The sequence below is a fragment of the Ranitomeya imitator genome, chromosome 5, assembly GCF_032444005.1.
Source record: "Ranitomeya imitator isolate aRanImi1 chromosome 5, aRanImi1.pri, whole genome shotgun sequence".
Taxonomy (NCBI): domain Eukaryota; kingdom Metazoa; phylum Chordata; class Amphibia; order Anura; family Dendrobatidae; genus Ranitomeya; species Ranitomeya imitator.
The window spans coordinates 274,274,665-274,292,838 of NC_091286.1; the positions used below are offsets into that span (position 1 = coordinate 274,274,665).

General features: G+C 43.4%; 1 protein-coding gene across 1 annotated transcript in view; it reads left to right on the top strand.

Moving 5' to 3' along the window:
• Positions 1 to 18,174, top strand: part of NT5DC1 (5'-nucleotidase domain containing 1) — a 394,037-nt gene that overhangs the window by 295,356 nt on the left and 80,507 nt on the right. The window contains exon 7 of the mRNA XM_069726170.1: positions 16,719 to 16,893. Coding sequence (XP_069582271.1) covers positions 16,719 to 16,893 — 175 coding nt within the window. The remainder of the gene's footprint in view (positions 1 to 16,718; positions 16,894 to 18,174) is intronic.

The following is an 18,174-nucleotide window of genomic DNA, read 5'->3' on the forward strand; positions in this document are numbered from 1 at the left end:
CAGGCCAACCAGTAATCGTCATCGTTCATCATTTTTGTTATGCGTGTGTCCCTTTTGAGGATACGTAAGGCATAATCCGCCATGTGGCCCAAAGTTCCAGTTCTCAAATCTGTGGTTGTGCTTGGTTGAGGGGCAGTTTCAGGCAAATCCACGTCACTTGTGTCCCTCCAAAAACCAGAACCTGGCCTTGCCGCGCCAACAATTTCCACTGGCCCCGGAAAAGCTTCCTCATTAAAAATATAATCATCCCCATCATCCTCCTCGTCCTCCTCCTCCTGTTCGCCCGCTACCTCGTCCTGTACACTGCCCTGGCCAGACAATGGCTGACTGTCATCAAGGCTTTCCTCTTCCTCAGCTGCAGACGCCTGATCCTTTATGTGCGTCAAACTTTGCATCAGTAGACGCATTAGGGGGATGTTCATGCTTATTATGGCGTTGTCTGCACTAACCAGCCGTGTGCATTCCTCAAAACACTGAAGGACTTGACACACGTCTTGAATCTTCGACCACTGCACACCTGACAACTCCATGTCTGCCATCCTACTGCCTGCCCGTGTATGTGTATCCTCCCACAAAAACATAACAGCCCGCCTCTGTTCACACAGTCTCTGAAGCATGTGCAGTGTTGAGTTCCACCTTGTTGCAACGTCTATGATTAGGCGATGCTGGGGAAGGTTCAAAGAACGCTGATAGGTCTGCATACGGCTGGAGTGTACGGGCGAACGGCGGATATGTGAGCAAAGTCCACGCACTTTGAGGAGCAGGTCGGATAACCCCGGATAACTTTTCAGGAAGCACTGCACCACCAGGTTTAAGGTGTGAGCCAGGCAAGGAATGTGTTTCAGTTGGGAAAGGGAGATGGCAGCCATGAAATTCCTTCCGTTATCACTCACTACCTTGCCTGCCTCAAGATCTACAGTGCCCAGCCACGACTGCGTTTCTTTCTGCAAGAACTCGGACAGAACTTCAGCGGTGTGTCTGTTGTCGCCCAAACACTTCATAGCCAATACAGCCTGCTGACGTTTGCCAGTAGCTGCCCCATAATGGGAGACCTGGTGTGCAACAGTGGCAGCTGCGGATGGAGTGGTTGTGCGACTGTGGTCTGTGGACGAGGTCTCGCTTCTGCAGGAGGACGAGGAGGAGGAGGAGGGGGTGCGAACGGCTACAGCCAACTGTTTCCTAGACCGTGGGCTAGGCAGAACTGTCCCAAATGTGCTGTCCCCTGTGGACCCTGCATCCACCACATTTACCCAGTGTGCCGTGATGGACACGTAACGTCCCTGGCCATGCCTACTGGTCCATGCATCTGTTGTCAGGTGCACCTTTGTGCTCACAGATTGCCTGAGGGCATGGACGATGCGCTCTTTAACATGCTGGTGGAGGGCTGGGATGGCTTTTCTGGAAAAAAAGTGTCGACTGGGTAGCTCGTAGCGTGGTACAGCGTAGTCCATCAGGGCTTTGAAAGCTTCGCTTTCAACTAACCGGTAGGGCATCATCTCTAACGAGATTAGTCTAGCTATGTGGGCGTTCAAACCCTGTGTACGCGGATGCGAGGCTAAGTACTTCCTTTTTCGAACCATAGTCTCATGTAGGGTGAGCTGGACTGGAGAGCTGGAGATCGTGGAACTAGCGGGGGTGCCGGTGGACATGGCAGACTGAGAGACGGTGGGAGATGGTATTGTTGCCGCCGGTGCCCTAGATGCAGTGTTTCCTACTACGAAACTGGTGATTCCCTGACCCTGACTGCTTTGGCCTGGCAAAGAAACCTGCACAGATACTGCAGGTGGTGCGGAAAATGGTGGCCCTACACTGCCGGAAGGGATGTTGCGTTGATGACTAGCTTCATTGGCCGAGGGTGCTACAACCTTAAGGGACGTTTGGTAGTTAGTCCAGGCTTGCAAATGCATGGTGGTTAAATGTCTATGCATGCAACTTGTATTGAGACTTTTCAGATTCTGTCCTCTGCTTAAGGTAGTTGAACATTTTTGACAGATGACTTTGCGCTGATCAATTGGATGTTGTTTAAAAAAATGCCAGACTGCACTCTTTCTAGCATCGGATACCTTTTCAGGCATTGCAGACTGAGCTTTAACCGGATGGCCACGCTGTCCTCCAACAGGTTTTGGCTTTGCCACGCGTTTTGGGCAAGATACGGGCCCGGCAGATGGAACCTGTTGCGATGTTGATGCCTGCTGCGGCCCCTCCTCCTCCGCTTCAGAACTGCTGCCGCCTGCACCCTGTTCCCCCAATGGCTGCCAATCGGGGTCAAGAACTGGGTCATCTATTACCTCTTCTTGTAGCTCGTGTGCAACTTCGTCTGTGTCACCGTGTCGGTCGGTGGTATAGCGTTCGTGATGGGGCAACATAGTCTCATCAGGGTCTGATTCTTGATCATTACCCTGCGAGGGCAATGTTGTGGTCTGAGTCAAAGGACCAGCATAGTAGTCTGGCTGTGGCTGTGCATCAGTGCACTCCATGTCAGATTCAACTTGTAATGGGCATGGACTGTTAACTGCTTCACTTTCTAAGCCAGGGACGGCATGTGTAAAGAGCTCCATGGAGTAACCCGTTGTGTCGCCTGCTGCATTCTTCTCTGTTGTTGTTTTTGCTGAAGAGGACAAGGAAGCGACTTGTCCCTGACCGTGAACATCCACTAACGACGCGCTGCTTTGACATTTACCAGTTTCACGAGAGGAGGCAAAAGAGCTAGAGGCTGAGTCAGCAAGATAAGCCAAAACTTGCTCTTGCTGCTCCGGCTTTAAAAGCGGTTTTCCTACTCCCAGAAAAGGGAGCGTTCGAGGCCTTGTGTAGCCAGACGACGAACCTGGCTCCACAGCTCCAGACTAAGGTGCAATATTTTTTTCCCACGACCAGCTGATGCTCCACCACTACCACTACACTCATTACCAGCTGACAATGAACGCCCCCGGCCACGACCTCTTCCACCAGACTTCCTCATTGTTTTAAAAACGTAAACAAACTAACGGTATTTGTTGCTGTCACACAAATTACACAGTGAGCTATAACTTCAGTATGATTTAGCTACCCCTTTACTGGTGAGTGAGACCACAACGAAAATCAGGCACAATGTTACACACTCTGTTGTTGGTGGCAACAAATGAGAGAGATGCCACACACGCAGGACTGTCACTGAAGCACAAATGTAAATATTAATCTCCCACTGATTTGTTTTTTTTTTTGTTTTTTTTTCAGGGAGACTTTAGGGAAAAAAAATAATAGAATAAAATGATTTTTTCAGGAAGAATTTAGAAACCAAATAAAATAAAATGATTTTTTCAGGGAGAATTTAGAAAACAAATAAAACAAAAAAAGGCTTTCTATGGCCCACTGAGTGAGAGATGACGCACACAGGAGTCAGGAGTGGCACACAAGCCCAGAGGCCAATATTTATCTCCCACTGATTGATGTAGTGATTTTTTCAGGTAGATTTTGGAACCCAAATCAAGCTAAAAAAATAATAGGCTTTCTATGGCCCACAATTGGAGAGAGAGAGAGAGATGGCACACCCAGGAGTCAAGACTGGCACACAAGCAGAAAGGGCAATATTAATCTCCCACTGATTTGTTTTTGTTTTTTTTCCAGGGAGACTTTAAGAAAAAAAATAATAGAATAAAATGATTTTTTCAGGAAGAATTTAGAAACCAAATAAAATAAAATGATTTTTTCAGGGAGAATTTAGAAAACAAATAAAACAAAAAAAGGCTTTCTGTGGCCCACTGAGTGAGAGATGACGCACACAGGAGTCAGGAGTGGCACACAAGCCCAGAGGCCAATATTTATCTCCCACTGATTGATGTAGTGATTTTTTCAGGTAGATTTTGGAACCCAAGTCAAGCTAAAAAAATAATAGGCTTTCTATGGCCCACAATTGGAGAGAGAGAGAGAGATGGCACACCCAGGAGTCAAGACTGGCACACAAGCAGAAAGGGCAATATTAATCTCCCACTGATTTTTTTTTTTTTTTTTTTTTCAGGGAGACTTTAGGAAAAAAAAATAATAGAATAAAATGATTTTTTCAGGAAGAATTTAGAAACCAAATAAAATAAAATGATTTTTTCAGGGAGAATTTAGAAAACAAATAAAACAAAAAAAGGCTTTCTATGGCCCACTGAGTGAGAGATGACGCACACAGGAGTCAGGAGTGGCACACAAGCCCAGAGGCCAATATTTATCTCCCACTGTTTTCTTTTTGTTCCAGGGAAAATTTATAAACCCAATAAAAAAAATAATAAATAGGCTCTCTATGGCCCACTATCTGAGAGAGAGAGATGGCACGCTTAGGACTGGCACACAAGCCCAAAGGCCAATATTAATCTCCCACTGATTGATTTATTGATTTTTTTCAGGTAGAATTTAGAACCCAAATAAAGCAAAAAAAAAAAAAAAAATGGGCTTTCTATGGCCCACTGAGTGAGTGATGATGCACACAGGAGTCAGGAGTGGCACACAAGCCCTGAGGCCAATATTTTTCTCCCACTGATTGATGTAGTGATTTTTTCAGGTAGATTTTAGAACCCAAATCAAGCAAAAAAATAAATAGGCTTTCTATGGCCCACTGACTGAGAGATGGCACACACAGGAGTCAGGAGTGGCACACAAGCCCTGAGGCCAATATTTTTCTCCCACTGATTGATGTAGTGATTTTTTCAGGTAGATTTTAGAACCCAAATCAAGCAAAAAAATAAATAGGCTTTCTATGGCCCACTGAGTGAGAGATGGCACACACAGGGATGGCACTTTAGCAGAAATGTCAATCTTAATCTCCCACAAAAAAAAAAAAAAAAAAAAAAACAGGGAGTGTCCTTCAATTACTATCTCCCTGCAGTAATCTCAGCCAGGTATGGCAGGCAGCAATAAGGAGTGGACTGATGCACAAATTAAATAAAAAGTGTGTACAAACAAAAAAGATAGCTGTGCAGAAAGAAAGGAACAAGAGGCTTTGTGCTTTGAAAAAAGCAGTTGGTTTGCACAGCGGCGTACACACAGCAATGCAGCTATCAGGGAGCCTTCTAGGGCAGCCCAATGAGCTACAGCGCTGAGGGGAAAAAAAAAAAATGTAGCTTCCACTGTCCCTGCACACCGAAGATGGTGTTGGGCAGTGGAAATCGCTACAGCACAAGCGGTTTGGTGGTTAATGGACCCTGCCTAACGCTATCCCTGCTTCTGACGAAGCGGCAGCAACCTCTCCCTAAGCTCAGATCAGCAGCAGTAACATGGCGGTCGGCGGGAACGCCCCTTTATAGCCCCTGTGACGCCGCGGACAGCAAGCCAATCACTGCAATGCCCTTCTCTAAGATGGTGGGGACCAGGACCTATGTCATCACGCTGCCCACACTCTGCGTTTACCTTCATTGGCTGAGAAATGGCGCTTTTCGCGTCATTGAAACGCGACTTTGGCGCGAAAGTCGCGTACCGCATGGCCGAACCCGCACAGGGGTCGGATCGGGTTTCATGAAACCCGACTTTGCCAAAAGTCGGCGACTTTTGAAAATGAACGACCCGTTTCGCTCAACCCTAGCGGGCAGCGCTGGTTCAGTCACCACTGTAACCGCTCCCCCAGCCCTGACTGGCGCTGACTCTACATAGAGTTCTGCTGTCAGTCAGGGTTAGGAGCGCAGTTAGAGCGACCACTCTTTATACACAGAGTGGTGACTGAACTGGCGTCGCTCCGACTAAATACCCAATGCTGGCAGGGAGAATAAAGATTATTTTCTCACCGCTGCATTTGGATCCGTGCCGGCACCTGACAGCATCATAATGTTGTTAACCTGCAGATTAACCGAATATTTGCAGGTTAACAGCGTTATTTCTGGTGACAGATTCCCTTTAAGAGACCCTTTAAAGGAAATTTGTCTGCAGGTTATGTAATCTAACAGCAGCATGGGGTAGGAACAGAGACCCTGAATACAGCAATGTTTCATTTACTTTACTGGATATGGTTATGATGATAGAGCCACAGTTTTCTCTGCTGCAGATCTAGCAGAGCTCAAAATGTTGAGCTGTGTATAACCCCATCCACGCCACTGATTAACAGCTTTCTGTTTACAATATATAGTGCCCGACAGCTGCCAATCAGTAGTTGTCCTGCATATTAATCTCCTGCTGATAAAGCACTGATGGTACAGAAACAGCAAATCAGCTCAGTGAGTGACGTTGCTGTAATCAGATTCTTTCCCCCTACATTATGCTGCTCTTGGATTAAAGTGCTCACCACATATCTAGATAAGTTCCTTGGGGGGTCTAGTTTACAAAATGGGGTCACTTGTGGGGGGTTTCTACTGTTTAGGCACACCAGGGGCTCTGCAAATGCAACGTGATGTCCGCAGACCATTCCATCAAAGTCTGCATTTCAAAAGTCACTACTTCCCTTCTAAGCCCCGACGTGTGCCCAAACAGTGGTTTACCCCCACGCATGGGGTATCAGCGTACTCAGGAGAAACTGGACAACAACTTTTGGGGTCCAATTTCTCCTGTAACCCTTGGGAAAATAAAAAAATCTGGGCTAAAAAATTATTTTTGAGGAAAGAAAACGTATTTATTATTTTCACGGCTCTGCGTTATAAACTTCTGTGAATCACTTGGGAGTTGAAAGTGTTCACCACATATCTAGATAAGTTCCTTTCGGGGTCTAGTTTCCAAAATGGGGTCACTTGTGGGGGGTTTCTACTGTTTAGCCACATCAGGGCCTCTGCAAACGCAACGTGACGCCCGTAGAGCATTCCATCAAAGTCTGCATTTCAAAACGTCACTACTTCACTTCCGAGCCCCGGCATGTGCCCAAACAGTAGTTTACCCCCACATATGGGGTATCACCTTACTCAGGAGAAACTGGACAACAAATATTGGGGTCAAATTTCTCCTGTTACCCTTGGGAAAATTAAAAAATTCTGGGCTAAAAAATTATTTTTGAGGAAAGAAAACGTATTTATTATTTTCACTGCTCTGTGTTATAAACTTCTGTGAAGCACTTGGGGGTTCAAAGTGCTCACCTCACATCTAGATAAGTTCCTTTGGGGGTCTAGTTTCCAAAATGGGGTCACTTGTGGGGGGTTTCTACTGTTCAGCCACATCAGGGGCTCTGCAAACGCAACGTGACACCCGCAGAGCATTCCATCAAAGTCTGCATTTCAAAATGTCACTACTTCACTTCCGAGCCCCAGCATGTGCTCAAACAGTGGTTTACCCCCACATATGGGGTATCAGCGTACTCAGGAGAAACTGGACAACAACTTTTGGGGTCAAATTTCTCCTGTTACCCTTGGGAAAATAAAAAATTGCGGGCTAAAAAATCATTTTTGAGAAAAGAAATTTTTTTTTTTATTTTCATGGCTCTGCATTATAAACTTCTGTGAAGCACTTGAGGGTTCAAAGTGCTCACCACACATCTAGATTAGTTCCTTTGGGGGTCTAGTTTCCAAAATGGGGTCATTTGTGGGGGATCTCCAATGTTTAGGCACACAGGGGCTCTCCAAACGCGACATGATGTCCGCTAATGATTGGAACTAATTTTCCATTTAAAAAGCCAAATGGCGTGCCTTCCCTTCTGAGCCCTGCCGTGCGCCCAAACAGTGGTTTACCCCCACATATTGGGTATCTTCGTACTCAGGACAAACTGGACAACAACATTTGTGGTCCAATTTCTCCTATTACCGTTGGCAAAATAGGAAATTCCAGGCTAAAAAATCATTTTTGAGGAAAGAAAAATTATTTTTTATTTTCATGGCTCTGCATTATAAACTTCTGTGAAGCACCTGGGGGTTTAAAGTGCTCAGTATGCATCTAGATAAGTTCCTTGGGGGGTCTTATTTCCAAAATGGGGTCACTTGTGGGGGAGCTCCAATGCATAGGCACACAGGGGCTCTCCAAACGCGACATGGTGTCCGCTAACAATTGGAGCTAATTTTCCATTCAAAAAGTCAAAAGGCGCGCCTTCCCTTCCGAGCCCTGCCGTGTGCCCAAACAGTGGTTTACCCCCACATATGAGGTATCGGCTTACTCGGGAGAAATTGCCCAACAAATTTTAGGATCTATTTAATCCTATTGCCCATGTGAAAATGAAAAAATTGAAGCGAAAAGAAATTTTTTGTGAAAAAAAAGTACTTTTTCATTTTTACGGATCAATTTGTGAAGCACCTGAGGGTTTAAAGTGCTCACTAGGCATCTAGATAAGTTCCTTGGGGGGTCCAGTTTCCAAAATGGGGTCACTTGTGGGGGAGCTCCAATGTTTAGGCACACAGGGTCTCTCCAAACGCGACATGGTGTCCGCTAACGATGGAGATAATTTTTCATTCAAAAAGTCAAATGGCGCTCCTTCCCTCCCGAGCCTTACCATGTGCCCAAACAGTGGTTTACCCCCACATGTGAGGTATCGGTGTACTCAGGAGAAATTGCCCAACAAATTTTAGGATCCATTTTATCCTGTTGCCCATGTGAAAATGAAAAAATTGAGGCTAAAAAATTTTTTTGTGAAAAAAAAGTACTTTTTCATTTTTACGGATCAATTTGTGAAGCACCTGGGGGTTTAAAGTGCTCACTATGCATCTAGATAAGTTCCTTGGGGCGTCTAGTTTCCAAAATGGGGTCAATTGTGGGGGAGCTCCAATTTTTAGGCACACGGGGGCTCTCCAAATGTGACATGGTGTCCGCTAAAGAGTGCAGCAAATTTTTCATTCAAAAAGTCAAATGGCGCTCCTTCCCTTCCAAGCCCTGCCGTGCGCCCAAACAGTGGTTTACCCCCACATATGAGGTATCAGCGTACTCAGGACAAATTGGACAACAACTTTCGTGGTTCAGTTTCTCCTTTTACCATTGGGAAAATTAAAAAATTGTTGCTGAAAAATCATTTTTGTGACTAAAAAGTTAAATGTTCATTTTTTCCTTCCATGTTGCTTCTGCTGCTGTGAAGCACCTGAAGGGTTAATAAACTTCTGGAATGTGGTTTTGTGCAGCTTGAGGGGTGCAGTTTTTAGAATGGTGTCACTTTTGGGTATTTTCAGCCATATAGACCCCTCAAACTGACTTCAAATGTGAGGTGGTCCCTAAAAAAAATGGTTTTGTAAACTTCGTTGTAAAAATGAGAAATCGCTGGTCAAATTTTAACCCTTATAACTTCCTAACAAAAAAAATTTTTGATTCCAAAATTGTGCTGTTGTAAAGTAGACATGTGGGAAATGTTATTTATTAACTATGTTGTGTCACATAACTCTCTGGTTTAACAGAATAAAAATTCAAAATGTGAAAATTGCAAAATTTTCAAAATTTTCGCCAAATTTCCGTTTTTATCACAAATAAACACAGAATTTATTGACCTAAATTTACCACTAACATGAAGCCCAATATGTCACGAGAAAACAGTCTCAGAATCGCTAGGATCCGTTGAAGCGTTCCCGAGTTATTACCTCATAAAGGGACACTGGTCAGAATTGCAAAAAACGGCAAGGTCTTTAAGGTCAAAATAGGCTGGGTCATGAAGGGGTTAAACATACTGCTGGGGCTTCTTGGACAAAATGAATGATATTATTATGAGTTTTGTACTTTTTCTATAAGGGTCAGTATTTACCATGCAATGTTGTTAAACTCCAGTCTGTCTAAAAAATAAAAAAGAATACGACAAATTGTGATTCTTAAATATGTAGCGCACTCTAGTGGCCGAAGTCTTGTTTTTCTTTACTGGAAAGTTTTCCTTGAAACTAATCAAATTGTGGTTGGAGAGCTAAGAGCATTGGTCTAAGACTGTATATGATGTAACCATCATTGAACATGTCCTGTCACCACCTTGTAGCTTATAGAATTTACATAGCCGTAGGGTATACAGATCCTCCACATAATTATCCATTTTTATTTTATGAATTGCTCCACAGAAATCATCCTGCTACATTACACTATGGTGCCCTGCTAAAAAGATGGATGTTTGCTTCATCATGATCAATGGCTTCGTCAGGGGCTCAATCTGAATGGCAAGGCTAAACACAAGGTGAACCAGGTCTGAAGAAGACCAATAGGCCACTGGGAACTGCTAGGAGAAACAAGCTAAAGCAGATATTGTTATACTTTATATTAACAGTACTCTGCTATCCAAATGTAGTTATAAAGTATTATTCAAATGTTATGCAATTATGGTATGTCCACGTGCTGTGCCATGCATGTCCGATAGATGCTTGCCCCACTTCTGGTACCTGCTAGTGCTGTCTGAATCTCTCAGATAAGAAGATGGAGAAAAACATTGCTCCACTCTGTGAAGGCACAGAAATCTGCCTGCACTCAGATGTCATCAGAGTGCAGTCCAATGTTTCCCACTCGCATGCCCGAATATCATAAAAAATCTGACATATGCACTGCCCAATTAGACTAATATTGGTCTGAGCAAGATCTGATGTTTTGCCATTTCGCACTTGGACAGCAAATACGCTCATTTGTATCTGCCCTAAGGATAGGTCCTCAGTGTCAATTTAGTGGATAGCCCCTTTAAGAACCATTTTAAGAACTCATTCAAAACTGCACATAAATATAAGGACCAAACATTGCTTGTGTTATCTTGTCTAATATTTAAATGTGTTTGGTGATCTGAAACATTTAAATCCAAAAGAGTAGGAAATCAGGAAAGGGGCAAACACTTTTTCACAAAACTGTATATAATGCAGACCTCCCATTGCTCACTGTTCTGTAAATTTACCCTGAGCAGTGATTAATTTCCCACTTTAGGGAGACCAGCAGAGTAATATACAGTATATATACAGTATACATGTATGTACAGTACAGACCAAAAGTTTGGACACACCTTCTCATTTAAAGATTTTTCTGTATTTTCATGACTATGACAATTGTAAATTCACACTGAAGGCATCAAAACTATGAATTAACACATGTGGAATTATATACTTAACAAAAAAGTGTGAAACAACTGAAAATATGTCTTATTTTCTAGGTTCTTCAAAGTAGCCACATTTTGCTTTGATGACTGTTTTGCACACTCTTGGCATTCTCTTGATGAGCTTTAAGAGATGGTCACTGGAAATGGTTTTCACTTCACAGGTGTGCCCTGTCAGGTTTAATAAGTGGGATTTCTTGCCTTCTAAATGGGGTTGGGACCATCAGTTGTGTTGAGCAGAAGTTTGGTGGATACACAGCTGATAGTCCTACTGAATAGACTGTTAGAATTTGTATTATGGCAAGAAAAAAGCAGCTAAGTAAAGAAAAACGAGTGGCCATCATTACTTTAAGAAATGAAGGTCAGTCAGCCCAAAAAATTGGAAAAACTTTTAAAGTGTCCCCAAGTGCAGTTGCAAAAACTATAAAGCGCTACAAAGAATCTAGCTCACATGAGGACTGCCCCAGAAAAGGAAGACCAAGAGTCACCTCTGCTTCTGAGGATAAGTTTATCCGAGTCACCATCCTCAGAAATTGCAGGTTAACAGCAGCTCAGATTAGAGACCAGGTCAATGCCACGCAGAGTTCTAGCAGCAGACACATCTCTACAATAACTGTTAAGAGGAGACTTTGTGCAGCAGGCCTTCATGGTAAAATAGCTGCTAGAAAACCACTGCTAAGGACAGGCAACAAGCAGAAGAGACTTGTTTGGGCTAAAGGAATGGACATTAGACCAGTGGAAATCTGTACTTTGGTCTGATGAGTCCAAATTTGAGATCTTTGGTTCCAACCACTGTGTCTTTGTGCGACGCAGAAAAGGTGAACAGATGGACTCTACATGCCTGGTTCCCACCGTGAAGCATGGAGGAGGAGGAGGTGTGATGGTGTGGGGGTGCTTTGCTGGTGACACTGTTCGGGATTTATTCAAAATTGAAGTCATACTGAACCAGCATGGCTACCACAGCATCTTGCAGCAGCATGCTATTCCATCCGGTTTGCGTTTAGTTGGACCATCATTTATTTTTCAAAAGCACAATGGTGCCAAACACACCTCCAGGCTGTGTAAGGGCTATTTGACCAAGAAGGAGAGTGATGGGGTGCTACGCCAGATGACCTGATGGTTTGGGGTGAGCTAGACTGCAGAGTGAAGGCAAAAGGGCCAACAAGTGCTAAGCATCTCTGGGAACTCCTTCAAGATTGTTGGAAGACCATTCCCAGTGACTACCTCTTGAAGCTCATCAAGAGAATGCCAAGAGTGTGCAAAGCAGTCATCAAAGCAAAAGGTGGCTACTTTGACGAACCTAGAATATAAGACATATTTTCAGTTGTTTCACACTCTTTTGTTAAGTATATAATTCCACATGTGATATTTCATAGTTTTGATGCCTTCAGTGTGAATTTACAATTTTCATAGTCATGAAAATACAGAAAAATCTTTAAATGAGAAGGTGTGTCCAAACTTTTGGTCTGTACTGTATATATATATGTATATATATATATATATATATATATATATATATATATATATATTTTTTTTTTATATATATATATATATATATATATATTATACATCTGTGTTCCGAGCAACTTACTGCTGCAATGAGTTCTTTACAAAACTTATCGTAAAGAGTCGACTGCACGTGAAACTGACGCAAACCTGGTAAAGTAGTTGCAAGTAGCAGCATCATCAATACTACCGAACATTACACACCTCACCAAAGAGAAGCAGCTCCCGCCATCACATTAGGGGTGGGTTAATAAAATGTTGGACCAAATATAGATACATTTAAATGAAAATTTCATATGGCCCACGAATGATATTATGAATACCCAAATGGCCTTTGGCATAAAAAAGTTTCCCCTTTTAAAAAGGCAGAAAAGTGTTCTAGCAATTAGATAGAAAAATATTTAGAATTGAGAGCCCTCCGTGGTTGATACCTTTTAATGGCTAACTGAAAAGATGGTAACAAATTGCAAGCTTTCGAGACTACACAGGTCTCTTCATCAGACGAAGACTGAAAGAAATTCTGAAGAATCACATATTTATGCACAACATAGCACAGAAAAAAAAAAAGGAAAAACCATGGATAAGGCAGGTGACATGAAGCCGAATTACCATGAGTGATAAACAGTTATGTCCATAAATATCGGGCCAGTTCTTAGATAAGGAATGTTTTATTGTCCTCTGATTAGGGTCTCTGTTGTGATGACCCCTCATAGTCTGAGGGGCAAGTTCCTTAGTTGATGTAAAAAGACATAAATCCGTGCGACACATTCATTCCTGCAGTGAAACTGTCAAAGGTCATCATCAGTTTATATTCCCAGACTCTTCTGTCTCTCTGAGATTTGAAGCTACCTTTTAACACAAGTAATTTCATGTCCATAATGTTATGATTTGGGAGACAGAAATGTATTGCCACAGGTAGATCCATTCTTTTTTCTCTTATTGTATGGCGGTGAGAGTTCATCCTTGTTCTCAGTTTCTGCCCTGTCTCCCCCACATACAGACCCCCAGTTGGACATTTAGTACAAATAATTAGGTACACCACATTAGAAGTGACGCAGCTGAAAGTACCTGGTATTTTGTAGTCCTAATGTGAATTGGGAATCTTTATCTTGTCCGTGGTCATTATAAATGGAGAGGTTTCACATTTTTTCTGATTGCAAGGAAAGGTTCCTGCAGCTGTTGGAGAGGACAGGGAGCTTCTGACAATGATGCTTCTTAGATTTGGGGGCTGCCTAAAACACAGTAGTGGGGGGTCTGGAAAAATGGATTGTAATCGGGCATCTTTTTGTAGTAAAGGCTGTAATTTCCGTGCAGCTCCCCTTAGCACCTCCAGATTTGGATTGTAGGTAACTACTAGAGGTACCCGGTTATTTTCTTCTTTAGCTTTGTAATCCAGCAGGTGATTCCTTGATATTCTGATGGCTCTTGTCATCTGGTTTTCAATTGTTCTTGGATGGTAGCCCTGATTCAAAAAGGTCTTTCTAAGGCGACCAAGGTGTTCATCCCTATCCATTGGGTTGGAACATATACGATTGTATCTGATTTATCTAGCAATTAGATAAAAGTTTTGAACTTGAGGAAATCCTGTAATTCCAACAATACAGCCACTAGGGGGAAGCAGCATGACATGTTTTTCTGGAACACCATGTGCAATGGAAAAATATTTAGAATTGAGAGTCCTCAATTCATCTTAATGGCTAACTGAAAAGATGGTAACAAATTGCAAGCTTTGGAGACTACTCAGGTCTCAACATCAGGCACAGACTAATACAAATTCTGAAGAATCACATATTTATACACAACAGGACACAGGAATAATGAAACAGATAAGACAAGTGACGTGAAGCAGAGCTATCACTATGGGAGAGGGAGAAACAGCTGTGGCCATAAATATTGGAACAGTTCATAGATAAGGAGTGTGAATGTTTTATTGTCCTCTGAGTGAGGTCTGGTTCTGTGTTGTGATTCCCCCACACGGTCTGAGGAGAAAATTCCTTAATTAATGTATAAAGACGTGCCGTATTTTGCAGATTATAAGACACACTGGATTATAAGACGCACCCCAAATTTTCAGGAGAAAAATAGGAGAAAAAAACAAAACTTTTTTAAATAAAATGTTGTTGCTTCTTATTATAATCCATGTGTCTTATTGCTTTCCGGGGGTGGTGGCTGTGGTGAAGCGGGGTCCCAGGGTCGCTGCTGGAAGAGGCAAGAGTGGAGCGTTGCTGCAGTCCACAGACTGGGATGAGGGGTGCTGGAATGTGCGGCGGTGTTCGGTGGAGCGGGGGCTCTGCCGACATTTTGTAAAAGCCCAGAGCCCCCACACTTACATGGTTTACTATGCAGTGGACTCCGGGAAAATAGCTGCCGGGGGCGGCGCATGCACACATGGTGATCTCTGCACCAAGATCTTGGGAGATGAAAAAACCGCAGTGAAAAACACAATGAAAAAAACGCAAGTGACCTAGTTTTCTAAATAGGTGCAGAAAATCTGTGTCATCAAAAACTCACCAAAATCTCTTTGTAGGAACATAGCCCAATAAGTACTTGCGCATGAGCTCTAAACGTGACCATACTTCCAAGTAGTGTTTGCTCTAAGGTTGGCACTCTACAAAGGAAAGAGTTAAAACTACCAACTAATAAATCTAATGCTTTAGGCAGCTTATGCTTGGAAGCTGCTCAATATTGTATATCAAAATATCCCCAAAAAAATTCACTGGCAAAAACAAGTAAAAAGCTTATTGTAAGACACCAGAAAAATAGTCTTCAAGACAAAAACTCTGGCATGTCCTGGACCATTTTCCATTGGCAAAAAAACGAGTATGCCAGCGTGTATGGAGATAACCTAAAGAATTGGGTGTATAAATTCACAACACCCAATTCTTATCTCCTTGACATCTGTTGGGGGAAAGGACCTCTTTTATATTAAGTGATCAAGCGATCCTACTGGCAGGTTTGGCCAACTTTTTATGTAGCCTCAATGGGGGCCTTAAAGGCATTGTCCAGTCCAAATCAATAAGTCTGCAGTCACTCTATGTGACTACGGACTTATGAATCCCCCAGCACACGCTCAGTACGGTACGGGAATTTGCCAGCTTCTGATCAGGGCCCAGAGGGTATGTATGAGTTATGCATACTTCTGACCAGTGGACCTGGCCAAATAGAGGGCACAGCCTCGCTCCATACTAGCATATGGAGAGCAAGGCAGTACCCACTGGGCAAAGAGTATGTATAACTCATATATACCTTCCAGGCCCAACTCAGAAACTGGCAAATCCACTGTGAGATATTTTGGAACACCTGGAGTGGACCCACATATCCACGACAACGAACCTCCCAAGGGTGAGCTGACCAGGTAGACCACCCCCTATACAGGGAGTGTTAGGGGCAGACCCAAGGGAGACTATTGCCGCAGAAGTTGGAACCTGGAGACAGGTAGTAGGAGGTACAAAATAGAGAAGCTAGGCGTAGGACGGACAGAGCAGGGAAAGATGAAGTACAGTTTAGTAAGAGCTGAATACAGGCGAGACCAAAGGAGCATTGGGAAGGGGAAGACACAAAGGAAGCAGGACAGGACAGAGACACCATACTAACAGAATACGGAGAGGACACTGGGAGGACTAGACTGGACGAGGAGACAAGGAAGCCTGGGAAAGGCAGAGAAGCTAAACTGGCTGGACATAGCAGAGGCTCAGAACAGGCAGTGCAAAGACAAAGGTGGACCTGAGTCACAGAAGCATAAATGATAGACAGGCAAGGAGCAGAGGAAGGAATCGCCTTAAATACATGGAGTGCTGGAGGACTTCTGGGTTACGGTCCTCCAGGATCACAGAGAGGAAATACAGAGCGCCTGTAAATCAGAAAGAGGAAGTGCTGGAGTGGGCATGCGCACCCGACGAGAACCAGGGAGCGGAGAAGAATGGAGAGGACGCACGCCTGCAGAAGGAGCGTGCCGCTTCGGGTAAGTATGAGCAGAGAGAGCTGTGGTGGTCCCGGCAGCAGGCACGGCTGCAGAAAGAGTGGTCGTGACCTCCACGCAGCACACAGGATGTGCTGGGGGATTTATAAGTCTGCAGTCACACAGAGTGACTGCAGACTTATCAATTTGAACTAGACAACCCCTTTAAGTCATCAATGCTGAGACTTGTTTTGTGTTAGCCAGAGCTTGCCTCTGTTTCCCTGTAATTGTCTATTTCATACCAGTACTGAGATGCTAGAAATATGTTCACCTCCTTAAATATTACACCTTACACTACACAAGTTGTGATTCAGGTACATAAAAAACTATTATCGCTTATTCTTCAACATATTTCTGTTATTTTAGAAAATTGTGGAACATATTTTCCAACTGTGAAGAAGGACCCAAGCAAGTACTTAAAGTCATGTCCTGAATCTTTGAAAAACTGGTTAAGGAGCCTGAAAAATGCTGGAAAAACCCTTGTGTTAATCACAAGCTCCCACAGTGACTACTGCCGACTTTTATGTGAACACATTTTAGGGTAAGTTCTAGGAAGGTTTTTCTTTAATTATCTTGAATTTTGTTACTGATATAGCTCAGATTTCTCAGTATAGTATGTTTTCCTGACTGACTAAACTTTATAGAGGAGCTCTACTTAAAGTCTGAGTTCCCACAGCAGTTGAAGGTGTTTTTAAGATGTAGTTCCACCAGAAACGGTGTTTACTTGTGTTTTTGGTCTTGTCCTTCCCAGTGGCGTAACTAGAATCCAATGGTCCCAGGTGCAAAATATGGACCTTGGTCCCCTTTGCAGGTTGTTCAGATGTATGGGCCCTTGTAGCATTCTAGATCCTTTACAGACATACATGTCACCCCCACCCAGGTTGTTCAGATGTATGGGCCCTTGTAGCATTCTAGATCCTTTACAGACATACATGTCACCCCCACCCTGACTCCTTCTTGTAATAATCTCCCCCATCCTGGGCCCCATGTTATAACATTTTCCTGCATCCTGGGCTCCTTCCTGGAATAATGCCCCATACCCTGGTAAAATGTCCCCCATCCTAGTATAATGGCACCCATCCTGCTATAATGTCCCCCATTCTGGTATAATGTCCTCCATCCTATTATAATGTCCCCATTCTGGTATAATGTCCCCCATTTTGTTATGATGTCTCCCATCCTGGTATAATGTCCTCATTCTGGAATAATATGTCCTTTCCTGGTATAATGTCCCACGACCTGGTATAATGTCCCCATTCTGGTGTAATGTCCCCATCCTGGGTCCCTTCCTTTCTTCTCCAGCACTTTTTAAAAAGACACAAACGATTCTACTCATTGAAGAATGGCCAGGTCACTTCTTTTACAGCTTTCAAAGCCTGATGTTGTTAAAAGAATCTCAAAAAGACTGAACATATGCACAGCAAGTCATGTTGGAATTGCAATGCACTTGTTCACTATTTTTAGCTTTTTTAAGCAATTTTTCAACATTTCATGTAGACCACCTGGGAAATAAGTCATGTGCACATACACTTATAGCAGTGTTCCCCAAGTCCGGTCCTCAAGAGCCACCAACAGGTCATGTTTTCAGGATTTCCTTAGTATTGCACAGGTGATAATTGCATCACCTGGACATGCAAGCATTCAATGACCTGGGCAATACTAAGGAAATCCTCAAAACATGACCTGTTGGTGGCTCTTGAGGACCGGAGTTGGGGAACACTGCCTTATAGGGTCCCTGCATGTAGAATGAGATGAAATGCAGGTTGCTGGAAGGGGAAAAAAAAAGTCTGGGTGCTGTCCTGAATTAAAGCCATGGGAGTAA